Here is a 17204-nt window from a genome sequence, read left to right as displayed (position 1 = left end):
GTGTGTACTTGCCTATTTGTGGTTGCAGGGGTCGAGTCACAGCTCCTGGCCCCGAGTGTGTGTGTGTGTGTGTGTGTGTGTGAGTGTGTGTGTCTCACACTGGGAACACTTACTGAAGTTGTGGATATACACTTACTGGAGAAGTGGATGCAGGAGGTGTTAAGGAGGTAGTCGCCTCCACCAGACACATCAAGGAAGTGTTCAGAGTGGAGGTGGCACTCCATTGAGTCGTAGCACCACTCAAAACTCAGGCACTTGATACTCTTCTCCTTGGAGCAGTACCTGCAGAGAGGGAGCGGTCCAGGCTGGTTCCTTACATAGTTTAAAGAGCAGGTATGACAGTGACCTTGAGGCTAGGAGGGAGTGAATTTGGCAAAGTGGAAAATTAAAAGGCGGGGACAGGAGCTAAGACTCGACTCCTGGAACCACATACATATTGTTAAGATATATATAAACATAACATACACACACACACACACACACACACACACACACACACACACACACACACACACACACAAACACACACAAACACACACAAACACACACACACACACACAAACACACACACAGAGCTAAGGGGAATGTCCTACGAAGAAAGGTTGAGGGAAATCGGCCTGACGACACTGGAGGACAGGAGGGTCAGGGGAGACATGATAACAACACACAAAATACTGCGTGGAATAGACAAGGTGGACAGAGACAGGATGTTCCAGAGATGGGACACAGAAACAAGGGGTCACACTTGGATGTTGAAGACTCAGATGAGTCAAAGGGATGTTAGGAAGTATTTCTTCAGTCATAGAATAGTCAGGAAGTGGAATAGTCTGGCAAGTGAGGTAGTGGAGGCAGGAACCATACATAGCTTTAAGATGAGGTATGATAAAGCTCATGGAGCAGGGAGAGAGAGGTCCTAGTAGCACTCAGTGAAGAGGCGGGGTCAGGAGCTGAGTCTCGACCCCTGCAACCACAATTAGGTGAGTACTTACATTGCACAGGTTTCAATGTGATCAACTTTGGTGTAAACTGGACCACTGGTAGTGAGAGCCACACCTCCCAGGACAGGTTTGTAGTCCACTAGATACGACCCTGCAATGATGCAACTTATTATTATTATTATGACTGTTAGGTGACTGTAGTTTTCTCTCAGATGATAAATATTACCTCTCAGATGATAAATATTACCTCTCAGATGATAAATATTACCTCTCAGGTGATAAATATTACCATCTATGCTGAGGTGATGTACTGAGAAAGTTTAAACTAGTCTCTAGTTATCTTTATTACTGATTCTCTTTCTCACACGAGATTAATAGTGTATTACCCTTCCTATCTCACCTCCCTCCCTTCCTCTCCCTCAACTCACTACTGTAGATGAACGCCTGTGAGTGTGGCACCAGCTCCGTTCTGTTGATCACCGAGAAGTCCCTGGCGATGAGGAGGCACTGACCCTCCAGACGCATGTGTATTAACGTCTGGCACCTGAAGGCTTTCCACAACACACACACGTTGAGGCACTCATCCATGGTTGTCACCTGGCACCGGCAAGACACAGGAGAGGAGGGGGTTAGAAGAGAATAGAACAAAGTGTGTAGATGAACCTCGGAAGAGGAAGAGAGAGGCAAGAGAATGGCAGAGAGTGAAGTATGAAGATTGAGACACTTATGCAACATATGGGAATCTTTATTCAGGAAACGTTTCGCTACACAGTGGCTTCATCAGTCCAATACAAAGCAGAAAGGTGTAAGGAGAGGAGGAGTTTGAGGTAATCAGTCCCTCAGCCTGGAGTCGATGTGTTCAGTCCATTAATATTGTAGAATGTACAGCATAGGGCCGTAGACGTGGCTTATGTAAGCCGAGTCTACGGCCCTATGCTGTACATTCTACAAGATTAATGGACTGAACACATCGACTCCAGGCTGAGGGACTGATTACCTCAAACTCCTCCTCTCCTTACACCTTTCTGCTTTGTATTGGACTGATGAAGCCACTGTGTGGCGAAACGTTTCCTGAATAAAGATTCCCATATGTTGCATAAGTGTCTCAATCTTCAACCTGTCGGTTTTTCAAACCATTCATCACACAGAGAGTGAAGAATGAGGGATGGATAATGATGTGAGATGTAAGGGAGGGAAAGAAGTACATGTGAGTACATAAGAATACATAGTAATACACGGGAGTACATTTGAAAGGTATATACAACATAAAATGTAATATTCAATATAGAGGCAATTTGCTGAGGCCTAACCTAGGTCTATGTACCTCTAATTCTTTCTGAACATTCGAGTAGAAGGTAGAAAGGGTTGGGAGAAATGAGCTTAAAGTCAGAAAAGATCGAGAAAACATGTCAGTGGGAACGAAAAGACATGAGGAGACGGACTAAGAAACGAAGCTGGGAGATGACATGTCGATGAATGGAAGTCAACATGATGGTGCATCTAGTGTCAATCTTGAACCTCTGATCTGCCCTGGCACCCGGTGCCACGTTCTTACATTTTGAACGACATCTGGAGAGGCAATGGTAGCGGAAGAGGCTTCGAGGGTAAACTGAACTTTGACCAGGTCCTCAGGGTCGGGAGTTCGATAGTGTAGACTGGCAGACGCTTCGAAGTTCACTTGCTCCTCCTGTGGGTGAGGAAGTTAACAGTGCTTACTAGGTTTGGCTGGTGAAAGTGACCTTTTGTGGATGCTTTGTGGATTTGGCTGATTCAAATTGTGAATAGTTTTTGGGATCTGGTTGCTACTAATGACATGTCTATATCTAGACTGCACACACACACACACACACACACACACACTTACCTTGTAAAGAATACTGAAGCTGAACTTTCTATTCTTAATAGCGGTCAGAATTTCAGTGTAAACCTTCTGTGTTGGGTAGTCCTCAAAGGTCTTGTTCGTGAGGTTGAAGATCCAGTGGCGACACACGTCGTAGCTGTTGATTTCATTCCCATCAGTGTTTTCAGTGGCACTCAGGAAACACACCTCGTAGTCACAGTGGTGGAACGACCTGCAGGAACCACCCAGGAGTTAGAAAGGGAACTTTTTGAGATGTTAAGTAGGGGACATCTTGTGTTATCTGGGATATTGGGTGATGCTATTTGAACAACGTTGAGATGGTTGGAATAATACTTGGAGGGATGTGTACAACTCTTCTGATATGTCAACGATCATGGTAGATCTAGGATAGAAGTCCTAGGGATGGGGACGCTGGTGATCTAGGAACGGCTAGATGCTGGTAGCTAAACACACACACACACACACACACACACACACACACACACACACACACACACACACACACACACACACACAGTTGAATTGGAAAAGCCTGACTATAAAAGAGGGGACAACATAGGGTTGAAGAACTTCCTGAGGGAGGTCAAGTGGGACAGAGACCTGGCAGGAAAGCCAGTAAATGAAATGATGGAATATGTAACAACAAAATGCAAGGAGGCAGTGGAAAGGTTTATTCCCAAGGGCAACAGTAACAACGGGAAGACCAGAACGAGCCCATGGTTTACCCGACGGTGTAAGGAGGCAAAAACAAAGTGCAATAGAGAATGGGAAAAAGTACAGAAGGCAGAGAACACACGAAAATAGGGAGATCAGTCGCAGAGCCAGGAATGAGTATGCACAGGTAAGGAGGGAGGCCCAGCGACAGTATGAAAATGACATAGCATCGAGAATCAAGACTGACCCGAAACTGTTGTATAGCCACATCAGGAGGAAGACAACAGTCAAAGACCAGGTGATCAGATTAAGGACAGAAGGTGGAGAACTCACAAGAAATGATCAGGAGGTATGTGAGGAGCTGAACAGGAGATCTAAGGAAGTTTTTACAGTAGAGACAGGAAGGGCTGTGGGAAGACAGCACAGAAGGGAACATCAAGAGGGAATATACCAACAAGTGTTGGATGACATACGAACAACTGAGGAGGAGGTGAAGAAGCTCTTAAGTGACCTTGACACCTCAAAGGCGATGGGACCGGACAACATCTCCCCATGGGTCCTTAGAGAAGGAGCAGAGATGCTGTGCGTGCCTCTAACCACAATCTTCAACACATCCCTTGAAACTGGGCAACTACCTGAGAAATGGAAGACAGTTAATGTAGTCCCCATATTTAAGAAAGGAAACAGAAACGAGGCACTAAACTACAGACCTGTGTCTCTGACATGTATTGTGTGCAAAGTCATGGAGAAGATTATCAGGAGGAGAGTGGTCGAACACCTGGAAAGGAACAAGATTATAAATGAAAACCAGCATGGGTTCATGGAAGGCAAATCTTGTATCACAAACCTCCTGGAGTTTTATGACAAGGTAACAAAAGTAAGACACGAGAGAGAGGGGTGGGTAGATTGCGTTTTCCTAGACTGCAGGAAGGCCTTTGACACAGTTCCCCACAAGAGATTAGTGCAGAAGCTGGAGGATCAGGCGCATGTAAAAGGGAGGGAGCTGCAATGGATAAGGGAATACCTGACAGGGAGGCAGCAACGAGTCATGGTACGTGAAAAGGTATCACAGTGGGCGCCTGTTACGAGCGGGGTCCCACAGGGGTCAGTTCTAGGACCAGTGCTATTTTTTATTTATGTGAACGACATGATGGAAGGAATAGACTCTGAAGTGTCCCTGTTCGCAGATGACGTGAAGTTGATGAGAAGAATTAAATCGGACGAGGATGAGGCAGGACTGCAAAGAGACCTGGACAGGCTGGACATGTGGTCCAGTAACTGGCTTCTTGAATTCAATCCAGCCAAATGCAAAGTCATGAAGATTGGGGAGGGGCAAAGAAGACCGCAGACAGAGTATAGGCTAGGTGGACAAAGACTACAGACCTCACTCAGGGAGAAAGACCTTGGGGTGACCATAACACCGAGCACATCACCGGAGGCACACATCAACCAAATAACTGCTGCAGCATATGGGCGCCTGGCAAACCTGAGAATAGCGTTCCGATACCTTAATAAGGAATCGTTCAAGACACTGTACACTGTGTATGTTAGGCCCATACTGGAGTATGCAGCACCAGTCTGGAACCCACACCTGGTCAAGCACGTCAAGAAGTTAGAGAAAGTACAAAGGTTTGCAACAAGGCTAGTCTCAGAGCTCAAGGGAATGTCGTACGAGGAAAGGTTAAGGGAAATCGGACTGACGACACTGGAGGACAGAAGGGTCAGGGGAGACATGATAACGACATACAAGATACTGCGGGGAATAGACAAGGTGGACAGAGATAGGATGTTCCAGAGAGGGGACTCAGGGACAAGGGGTCACAACTGGAAGCTGAAGACTCAGACGAGTCACAGGGACGTTAGGAAGTATTTCTTCAGTCATAGAGTTGTCAGCAAGTGGAATAGCCTAGCAAGTGAAGTAGTGGAGGCAGGAACCATACATAGTTTTAAGAAGAGGTATGACAAAGCTCAGGAAGCAGAGAGAGAGAGGACCCAGTAGCGATCAGTGAAGAGGCTGGGCCAGGAGCTGAGTCTCGACCCCTGCAACCACAATTAGGTGAGTACACACACACACACACACTTGCAGGTGAACGCTTCTTCCTGGGAACAGAGAGCAGCACAGTCCTCCAGAGCTTCGATGTCACTGATAGACTTCTCCTTACTGCCAGGATTCTGGTATTCCTCTCCGAGGGGCGTCCTGCAGGGAAGGATACATGCTTAGCGATACGGGATACAGGTACAAGGGGATACAGGTATCTTGGTTTTATGCCTTAAAGGGTTCACCAGTGTTCCTTACCTGTAAGTGTAGATGTAAGGTGCTCTTTCCAGCAATTTGACTGACACGGTGATCATGTCAGCGTTGGTGGTGTTGGGAATCACTCCTGACACTCCGTCTTCCACCTGTGGAGAGTGTGGGGGTGGAGGGTGAGAGGCTACACCACAGTGTGGGGGTTATGAGTGGAACTGGCAGTAGTGATGATATGTATCAGTTTGAGTTGAGAGACTTCATCAGCACAGTGAGAATATCGTCCAGTATTTCGCTAAGGAATACTTGACAACATCTTCAAAGGCTTCGTTCCAGCAAAGCTGGAGTTACTATTATTTTAGAATTAATATCTCTCAAGATGGTGCATCCTACACATATTAGGCATGTCATCTGAGATGATCCTGATAATGGTAGCTGACAGCTGGATGTCTGTACAGTCATTGACAATCTAATTGAAGTATCTTTGTGAGCTAGAAGTCAGGGACACTGGCAAGCTAGGACCTAACCTAAGATATTATGTGTTGGCTGGAGGCCAGTTTAAAGAACTGTTGAGGATAGTTTTAGGAACCCCCTATGAGGGCTGGAGGGCTAGCTTTGAAGTCTAGGGACTAGCTTTAGGGCTGGAGGACTAGCTTTGAAGTCTAGGGACTAGCTTTAGGGCTGGATAACTAGCTTTGAAGTCTAGGGACTAGCTTTAGGGCTGGAGAACTAGCTTTGAAGTCTAGGGACTAGCTTTAGGGCTGGAGGACTAGCTTTGAAGCCTAGGGTCTAGCTTGAGGGCTGACTCACCTGTATATCTGCTATCCTGACTGGTGACATGTTGCCAAGGCTCACTAGCTGCGAGATGAGTTCATGTTTGAACCTCTTCACCTCGTCCTTTACCAACTCAAACTGCTTCTCTGTTGGTGGGTCAGGAAGTGGGTGGGTTAGTGGGTGGGTCAGGAAGTGGATAAGCTGGATCATAAGGTAAACAGATGGAGTGATCAGGAGGTGGGTTAGTAAGGTGAGTTGAGAGGGGAACCCTCCAGTGCAGAAAATTGTGTGGTTTGACACCAGGACTGCCTCCCTCCCTCCCTCCCTCCCTGCCTTCCCTCCCTGCCTTCCCTCCCTGCCTTCCCTCCCTGCCTTCCCTCCCTGCCTTCCCTCCCTGCCTCCCTGTACCTACCTTTGGTAGCTGGGAAGAAGAGAACGATGTAGGACCACCTATCATCGTACTTCTCATAACATTCCTGTATTGAGAACTCTTCTTCTGAGTACAAGTTGATCTCTTGGAAGTCGTAGAAGTTAGTGGTGGCCGTTGATACCATCTGGGAGGGTAGTACTGTTAGTGCACATCAACATATCAACCTCATCAACCACAAGACTGGTTGATGGTGTAACAACCTCATCGACCACAAGACTGGTTGATGGTGTAACAACCTCATCAACCACAAGACTGGTTGATGGTGTAACAACCTCATCAACCACAAGACTGGTTGATGGTGTAACAACCTCATCAACCACAAGACTGGTTGATGGTGTAACAACCTCATCAACCACAAAACTGGTTGATGGTGTAACAACCTCATCAACCACAAGACTGGTTGATGGTGTAACAACCTCATCAACCACAAGACTGGTTGATGGTGTAACAACCTCATCAACCACAAGACTGGTTGATGGTGTAACAACCTCATCGACCACAAGACTGGTTGATGGTGTAACAACCTCATCAACCACAAAACTGGTTGATGACAGCATTACATTAGTAACACCAGTTTTATTGTTAAAATGACACTAAAATGCTATAAATTATTTTTTCATACTTAATGTTAATTATAAGGAACTTTGCTGCAGTCAGGTTAATCTGAAGAATTAACAAGCCAGGATAACCCAGGAAAGCCAGGCAGTGTGGCTTAGTTATTGAATGGTCTGCAGATCCTCTTCCTCAGGATGCCACCCACAACAGTCGAATGGTGACACTGGGTACCTACTCACTGCTAAGTGAACACAGGTGCCAGTAAATACCCCCACGTCTTTCCCCTGACCAGGGATCGAACCCGGGCTCTTGGATTGTGAGGCAAAGGTTATACACATATCTTATTTCCCAAATTTAAAATATAGTTTATGTTACAGTTAAGACTACAACTACAGGATTGACCTGTAGATAAGACTGCAGGTACAGGACTGACCTGTAGAAGATTGGAAGAGTTGTAGACGAACAGGTCAGCACGGATGGGCAGATTGACCGGCACACTGCCTGAAGGAGTCACCTCTTGTCCCTGAAAGCAAAACAGAGGTCACTGGGAGGTCACAGGTCACTGGACGAAGATAATATCAGGAGGGACAGACGGAGGATCGAGCCTTCATAGATTCACGGGATAAACAAGTCTTAGTTATTTACGTGTCGTTATTATTTGTAACTAATAAGATAATTGTAGATACAGCTAGAGGTACTATTGGTAACCCTTTTAAGGCCTATTTCCTAGGCCTACTGTGTGAAGTGACAGAAAGGACAGACAGTGGAAGTGCAGGCTCGACCTTACGTTCGTTAATCCCTCCCTTCAGACTGTGATCAAGCCTGCTGTGAGTGTTGGAGGAAACTCACCTGAGAGAAGTAGTACTCAAGCACAGCTTTCTTGTAGTTGTAGACACCATTGGTGTCAGGATCAGGGATATCCATCCTGGTGCTGGTGAAGCGGTCTCCTTCAGGGGCACGATGTAGCTCTTCCTCACCCACGAAGGCGTACGAGTCGTCAATGTGGAAGACGTCGTTGGGGGACAACAACATCCCTCCAGAGCCAATAAAGCCAGCTGCCAGTCGCAACACTGTTAGTATATGGAACACAACACAACACAACACAACACAACACAACGCAACACAACACAACACAACACAACACAACGCAACGCAACACAACACAACACAACACAACACAACACAACACAACACAACACAACACAACACAACACAACACAACACAACGCAAAACAACACAACACAACACAACACAACACAACACAACACAACACAACACAACACAACACAACGCAAAACAACACAACACAACACAACGCAACGCAACACAACACAACACAACACAACACAACACAACACAACACAACACAACACAACACAACACAACGCAACACAACACAACACAACACAACGCAACACAACACAACACAACACAACACAACACAACACAACACAACGCAACACAACACAACACAACACAACACAACGCAACACAACACAACACAACACAACACAACACAACACAACGCAACACAACACAACACAACACAACACAACGCAACACAACACAACACAACACAACACAACACAACACAACACAACACAACACAACACAACACAACACAACACAACACAACGCAACACAACACAACACAACACAACACAACACAATACAACACAACACAATACAACGCAATACAACACAACACAATACAAAACAACACAACACAACACAACACAACACAACACAACACAACACAACACAACACAACACAACACAATACAACACAACACAATACAACACAATACAACGCAATACAACACAACACAATACAACACAATACAACACAATACAACACAATACAATACAACACAATACAACACAACACAACACAACACAACACAACACAACACAACGCAACGCAACACAACACAACACAACACACCACAACACAACGCAACGCAACACAACACAACACAACACAATACAACACAACACAACACAACACAACACAACACAACACAACACAACACACCACAACACAACGCAACACAATACAACACAACACAACACAACACAACACAACACAACACAACGCAACGCAACACAACACAACACAACACACTTCAACACAACACAACACAACACAACACAACACAACACAACACACTTCAACACAACACAACACAACACACTTCAACACAACACAACACAACACAACACAACACAACACAACGCAACGCAACACAACACAACACAACACACCACAACACAACGCAACGCAACACAACACAACACACCACAATACAACACAACACAACACAACACAACACAATACAATACAATACAACACAATACAACACAATACAATACAACACAATACAACACAACACAATACAACACAATACAACGCAATACAACACAACACAATACAACACAATACAATACAACACAATACAACACAACACAATACAACACAATACAACGCAATACAACACAACACAATACAACACAATACAATACAACACAATACAACACAACACAATACAACACAATACAACGCAATACAACGCAATACAACACAACACACAATCTGACTTTAAAATTAAGAATATCAGCACTAACACTAACATTAACATTAACACACAAAGAACATTAACACACAAACAACATTAACACACAAACAACATTAACACACAAACAACATTAACACACAAACAACATTAACACACAAACAACATTAACACACAAACAACATTAACACACAAACAACATTAACACACAAACAACATTAACACACAAACAACATTAACACACAAACAACATTAACACACAAATAACATTAACACACAAACAACATTAACACACAAACAACATTAACACACAAACAACATTAACACACAAACAACATTAACACACAAAGAACATTAACACACAAAGAACATTAACACACAAACAACATTAACACACAAACAACATTAACACACAAACAACATTAACACACAAACAACATTAACACACAAACAACATTAACACACAAACAACATTAACACACAAACAACATTAACACACAAACAACATTAACACACAAACAACATTAACACACAAACAACATTAACACACAAACAACATTAACACACAAACAACATTAACACACAAAGAACATTAACACACAAAGAACATTAACACACAAAGAACATTAACACACAAACAACATTAACACACAAACAACATTAACACACAAACAACATTAACACACAAACAACATTAACACACAAACAACATTAACACACAAACAACATTAACACACAAACAACATTAACACACAAAGAACATTAACACACAAAGAACATTAACACACAAACAACATTAACACACAAACAACATTAACACACAAACAACATTAACACACAAACAACATTAACACACAAACAACATTAACACACAAACAACATTAACACACAAACAACATTAACACACAAACAACATTAACACACAAACAACATTAACACACAAACAACATTAACACACAAACAACATTAACACACAAACAACATTAACACACAAAGAACATTAACACACAAAGAACATTAACACACAAAGAACATTAACACACAAACAACATTAACACACAAACAACATTAACACACAAACAACATTAACACACAAACAACATTAACACACAAAGAACATTAACACACAAAGAACATTAACACACAAACAACATTAACACACAAACAACATTAACACACAAACAACATTAACACACAAACAACATTAACACACAAACAACATTAACACACAAACAACATTAACACACAAACAACATTAACACACAAACAACATTACACACACATTAACACACACCATTAAACCACAACCAACATTAACACACAAACAACATTAACACACAAACAACATTAACACACAAACAACATTAACACACAAACAACATTAACACACAAACAACATTAACACACAAACAACATTAACACACAAACAACATTAACACACAAACAACATTAACACACAAACAACATTAACACACAAACAACATTAACACACAAACAACATTAACACACAAACAACATTAACACACAAACAACATTAACACACAAACAACATTAACACACAAAGAACATTAACACACAAAGAACATTAACACACAAACAACATTAACACACAAACAACATTAACACACAAACAACATTAACACACAAACAACATTAACACACAAACAACATTAACACACAAAGAACATTAACACACAAAGAACATTAACACACAAACAACATTAACACACAAACAACATTAACACACAAACAACATTAACACACAAACAACATTAACACACAAAGAACATTAACACACAAAGAACATTAACACACAAAGAACATTAACACAGAACATTAACACAGAACATTAACACACAACATTAACACACAAACAACATTAACACACAAACAACATTAACACACAAACAACATTAACACACAAACAACATTAACACACAAACAACATTAACACACAAACAACATTAACACACAAAGAACATTAACACACAAACAACATTAACACACAAACAACATTAACACACAAACAACATTAACACACAAACAACATTAACACACAAAGAACATTAACACACAAACAACATTAACACACAAACAACATTAACACACAAACAACATTAACACACAAAGAACTTTAACACACAAACAACATTAACACACAAACAACATTAACACACAAACAACATTAACACACAAACAACATTAACACACAAAGAACATTAACACACAAACAACATTAACACACAAACAACATTAACACACAAACAACATTAACACACAAACAACATTAACACACAAACAACATTAACACACAAACAACATTAACACACAAACAACATTAACACACAAACAACATTAACACACAAACAACATTAACACACAAAGTTACTCACCATAGTGAGAGTCGAAGCTGAAGGAAGGAATGAAGCCAAGACTACAGTTACCGTACTCTCTGTTGACTGTGTACTGAACACCTGGGTCAGCCAGGGTCAGCCAGGGTCAGCCAGGGTCAGCCAGGGTCAGCCAGGGTCAGCCAGGGTCAGCCAGGGTCAGCCAGGGTCAGCCAGGGTCAGCCAGGGTCAGCCAGGGTCAGCCAGGGTCAGCCAGGGTCAGCCAGGGTCAGCCAGGGTCAGCCAGGGTCAGCCAGGGTCAGCCAGGGTCAGCCAGGGTCAGCCAGGGTCAGCCAGGGTCAGCCAGGGTCACGTACAAGCAGAGAGTAGAGTAACAAATATACATTAATATGTTAAGGAGAGAACTCTGGGTTTGGACTGATCTCTGACTTATTGAAAATTGTAATTATAATGTACAGGTCAATATTGGGATTATTATGACATGTGACCAGACTTAGAAGCAGTTACTTGTATATATACACTGATATATACACCTTTCAGTGTATATACACTGAGATATACACCTCTCAGTGTATATACACTGAGAATTATACATCTCTCAGTGTATATACACTGATATATACACCTCTCAGTGTATATACACTGAGATATACATCTCTCAGTGTACATACACTGAGATATACACCTCTCAGTGTATATACACTGAGAATTATACACCTCTCAGTGTATATACACTGAGATATACATCTCTCAGTGTACATACACTGAGATATACACCTCTCAGTGTATATACACTGATATATACACCTCTCAGTGTATATACACTGAGATATATACACCTCTCAGTGTATATACACTGAGATATATACACCTCTCAGTGTATATACACTGAGATATACACCTCTCAGTGTGTATACACTGAGAGATATACATCTCTCAGTGTATATACACTGAGATATACACATTTCAGTGTATATATATATGTCGTAACGTTCACTTTAGTTAAATTTATTTAAAAAAATAATTTTTTCCATTGTACGAGGAGAAAGTAATATATGTTAACATTTGTTAACACATGTTAATATATGTTAACATTTGTTAACACATGTTAATATATGTTAACATCTGTTAATACATTTCAAAATTGTTTTCCTTACCTGGAGTATACCTGGAGGGGGTTCGTGGGTTATCTTACCTTTGTTAAGTTAGACACAGCTGGTTATCTTACCTTTGTTAAGTTAGACACGTCTGGTTATCTTACCTTTGTTAAGTTAGACACGTCTGGTTATCTTACCTTTGTTAAGTTAGACACATCTGGTTATCTTACCTTTGTTAAGTTAGACACAGCTGGTTATCTTACCTTTGTTAAGTTAGACACGTCTGGTTATCTTACCTTTGTTAAGTTAGACACAGCTGGTTATTTTACCTTTGTTAAGTTAGACACAGCTGGTTATCTTACCTTTGTTAAGCTAGACACAGCTGGTTATCTTACCTTTGTTAAGTCAGACATAGCTGGTTATCTTACCTTTGTTAAGTTAGACACAGCTGGTTATCTTACCTTTGTTAAGCTAGACACAGCTGGTTATCTTACTTTTGTTAAGTTAGACACAGCTGGTTATCTTACCTTTGTTAAGTTAGACACAGCTGGTTATCTTACCTTTGTTAAGCTAGACACAGCTGGTTATCTTACCTTTGTTAAGTTAGACACAGCTGGTTATCTTACCTTCGTTAAGTTAGACACAGCTGGTTATCTTACCTCTGTTAAGTGAGACACAGCTGGTTATCTTGATTTTGTTAAGTTAGACACATCTGGTTATCTTACCTCTGTTAAGTTAGACACATCTGGTTATCTTACCTTTGTTAAGTTGGACACATCTGGTTATCTTACTTGTGTTAAGTTAGACACAGCTGGTTATCTTACCTTTGTTAAGTTAGACACAGCTGGTTATCTTACCTGTGTTAAGTTAGACACATCTGGTTACCTTACCTGTGTTAAGTTAGACACATCTGGTTATCTTACCTTTGTTAAGTTAGACACATCTGGTTATCTTACCTGTGTTAAGTTAGACACATCTGGTTATCTTACCTGTGTTAAGTTAGACACATCTGGTTATCTTACCTGTGTTAAGTTAGACACATCTGGTTATCTTACCTGTGTTAAGTTAGACACAGCTGGTTATCATACCTGTGTTAAGTTAGACACATCTGGTTATCTTACCTGTGTTAAGTTAGACACAGCTGGTTATCATACCTGTGTTAAGTTAGACACAACTGGTTATCTTACCTTTGTTAAGTTAGACACAACTGGTTATCTTACCTTTGTTAAGTTAGACACATCTGGTTATCTTACCTGTGTTAAGTTAGACACATCTGGTTATCTTACCTTTGTTAAGTTAGACACATCTGGTTATCTTACCTTTGTTAAGTTAGACACATCTGGTTATATTACCTTTGTTAAGTTAGACACAACTGGTTATCTTACCTTTGTTAAGTTAGACACAACTGGTTATCTTACCTTTGTTAAGTTAGACACATCTGGTTATCTTACCTTTGTTAAGTTAGACACAGCTGGTTATCTTACCTGTGTTAAGTTAGACACAGCTGGTTATCATACCTGTGTTAAGTTAGACACATCTGGTTATCTTACCTGTGTTAAGTTAGACACATCTAGTTATCTTACCTTTGTTAAGTTAGACACATCTGGTTATCTTACCTTTGTTAAGTTAGACACATCTGGTTATCTTACCTTTGTTAAGTTAGACACATCTGGTTATCTTACCTTTGTTAAGTTAGACACATCTGGTTATCTTACCTTTGTTAAGTTAGACACATCTGGTTATCTTACCTTTGTTAAGTTAGAAACATCTGGTTATCTTACCTGTGTTAAGTTAGACACATCTGGTTATCTTATCTTTGTTAAGTTAGACACATCTGGTTATCTTACCTTTGTTAAGTTAGACACATCTGGTTATCTTACCTTTGTTAAGTTAGACACATCTGGTTATCTTATCTTTGTTAAGTTAGACACATCTGGTTATCTTATCTTTGTTAAGTTAGACACATCTGGTTATCTTATCTTTGTTAAGTTAGACACATCTGGTTATCTTACCTGTGTTAAAGTCATGTATAACTTCCAGTTCATAGTTGGATGTAGGTGAAGAATCATCCATGGGCAGGTATGTGAGGCTGACCAGAGATAACTTGCCAGCGTAAGTCATCTGTGTGAGAGATACGCATGTTATTACGCAAGTAACACACACCCACACATGCACACACACACACCCACACACACACGCAGCTCATGGACCAGGAGAGAGTGAACCTAGTAGCGACCAGTGAAGAGGCAGGGCCAGGAGCTATGACTCGACCATCGCAACCACAATTAGGTGAGTACACATACACACCTGTAACTTATCCAGGTGTTGAGTGCCATATATGTTGCCATCTATCTGTGAGTTCTTGACGACTTCCTCTGCCAGGCTAAAGTGCCAGGGGATGTCAGGGATCTTCACGTCTGACATGACTGACACCAGGTTCTCACAGGCGAGTCCCCGGGGAGTCTGTGGGCAAGGAGTCATTAGTGACAGACCTAGTATAACAACTGTAAGCATACACACACACACACACGCACACACACACACACACACACACACACACACACACACACTATACATAGTTTTAAGACGAGGTTTGATAAAGCTCTTGGAACAGGGAGAGAGAGGACCTAGTAGCAATCAGTGAACTGGCGGGCCCAGGAGCTATGACTCGATCCCTGCATCCACAAATAGGTGAGTACACACACAGGAGCTGTAAATCAACCCCTGCAACCACATACAGGCAAGCAAGTACACATATACACCCCCCCCCTTCCCCACCCCCCCACAAACACACACCTCCAAACTGCTGTGCGACTCGACGAAGGGCAGGAACTGCACGATGTTGTACTGCCACGCCATAGAATTATCAGTGAAACCGACATGTATCCTGACAGGAACTCTACCATCACCTTCAGAGAACCAGTTGGCGTATGGCATACTCCAGGGCCTCTCTGAAACAACCACAGGCGCCTGTAATCACCTACTGCCAGTTATAGGATATCATTATTGTTGTTTGTAGATGAATGGTTCAGAGAACCGACATGTTGATAAATTAGACACATGTGCAACTCTTGGGTATCTTTATTGAGGAAACGTTTCGCCACACAGTGGCTTCATCACTCCATACATATGAGAAGCCACTGTGTGGCGAAACGTTTCCTCAATAAAGATACCCAAGAGTTGCACATGTGTCTAATTTATCATTATTGTTGTTATACTGAGAAAGAAGAGGTCAGCAAGTAAGAGCCATGGTTGCATTTGGGTAAAGGGAGGTATTTAGGTTTGATCTGAGGAAAGGGAAGGTAGATTTATTTGCTGTGATCAAAATAACCCACGACGGCCCACGCACTGCCCTTGGAGGAACCCACGACGACCCACACACTGCCCTTGGTGGAACCCACGATGACCCACACACTGCCCTTGGAGGAACCCACGACGACCCACACACTGCCCTTGGTGGAACCCACGACGACCCACGCACTGCCCTTGGTGGAACCCACGACGACCCACACACTGCCCTTGGTGGAACCCACGATGACCCACACACTGCCCTTGGAGGAACCCACGACGACCCACACACTGCCCTTGGTGGAACCCACGACGACCCACACACTGCCCTTGGTGGAACCCACGACGACCCACACACTGCCCTTGGTGGAACCCACGACGACCCACACACTGCCCTTGGTGGAACCCACGATGACCCACACACTGCCCTTGGTGGA

At 42.3% G+C, this 17204-nt stretch overlaps 1 protein-coding gene across 1 annotated transcript in view; it reads right to left on the bottom strand.

Moving 5' to 3' along the window:
* LOC128699422 (uncharacterized) overlaps positions 1–17204 on the bottom strand; it is a 30234-nt gene that overhangs the window by 10349 nt on the left and 2681 nt on the right. The window contains exons 6-20 of the mRNA XM_070098115.1: positions 16276–16430; positions 15787–15942; positions 15492–15600; positions 12425–12505; positions 8307–8512; positions 7891–7980; positions 6885–7026; positions 6509–6618; positions 5750–5853; positions 5534–5650; positions 2803–3010; positions 2494–2625; positions 1367–1535; positions 990–1089; positions 137–282 (exon numbers count right to left, since the gene is read on the bottom strand). Coding sequence (XP_069954216.1) covers positions 137–282; positions 990–1089; positions 1367–1535; positions 2494–2625; positions 2803–3010; positions 5534–5650; positions 5750–5853; positions 6509–6618; positions 6885–7026; positions 7891–7980; positions 8307–8512; positions 12425–12505; positions 15492–15600; positions 15787–15942; positions 16276–16430 — 2025 coding nt within the window. The remainder of the gene's footprint in view (positions 1–136; positions 283–989; positions 1090–1366; positions 1536–2493; positions 2626–2802; positions 3011–5533; positions 5651–5749; positions 5854–6508; positions 6619–6884; positions 7027–7890; positions 7981–8306; positions 8513–12424; positions 12506–15491; positions 15601–15786; positions 15943–16275; positions 16431–17204) is intronic.

This window comes from Cherax quadricarinatus, chromosome 61 (genome assembly GCF_038502225.1).
Source record: "Cherax quadricarinatus isolate ZL_2023a chromosome 61, ASM3850222v1, whole genome shotgun sequence".
Lineage (NCBI taxonomy): Eukaryota > Metazoa > Arthropoda > Malacostraca > Decapoda > Parastacidae > Cherax > Cherax quadricarinatus.
This window is presented reverse-complemented; position numbering and strand designations above follow the sequence as displayed.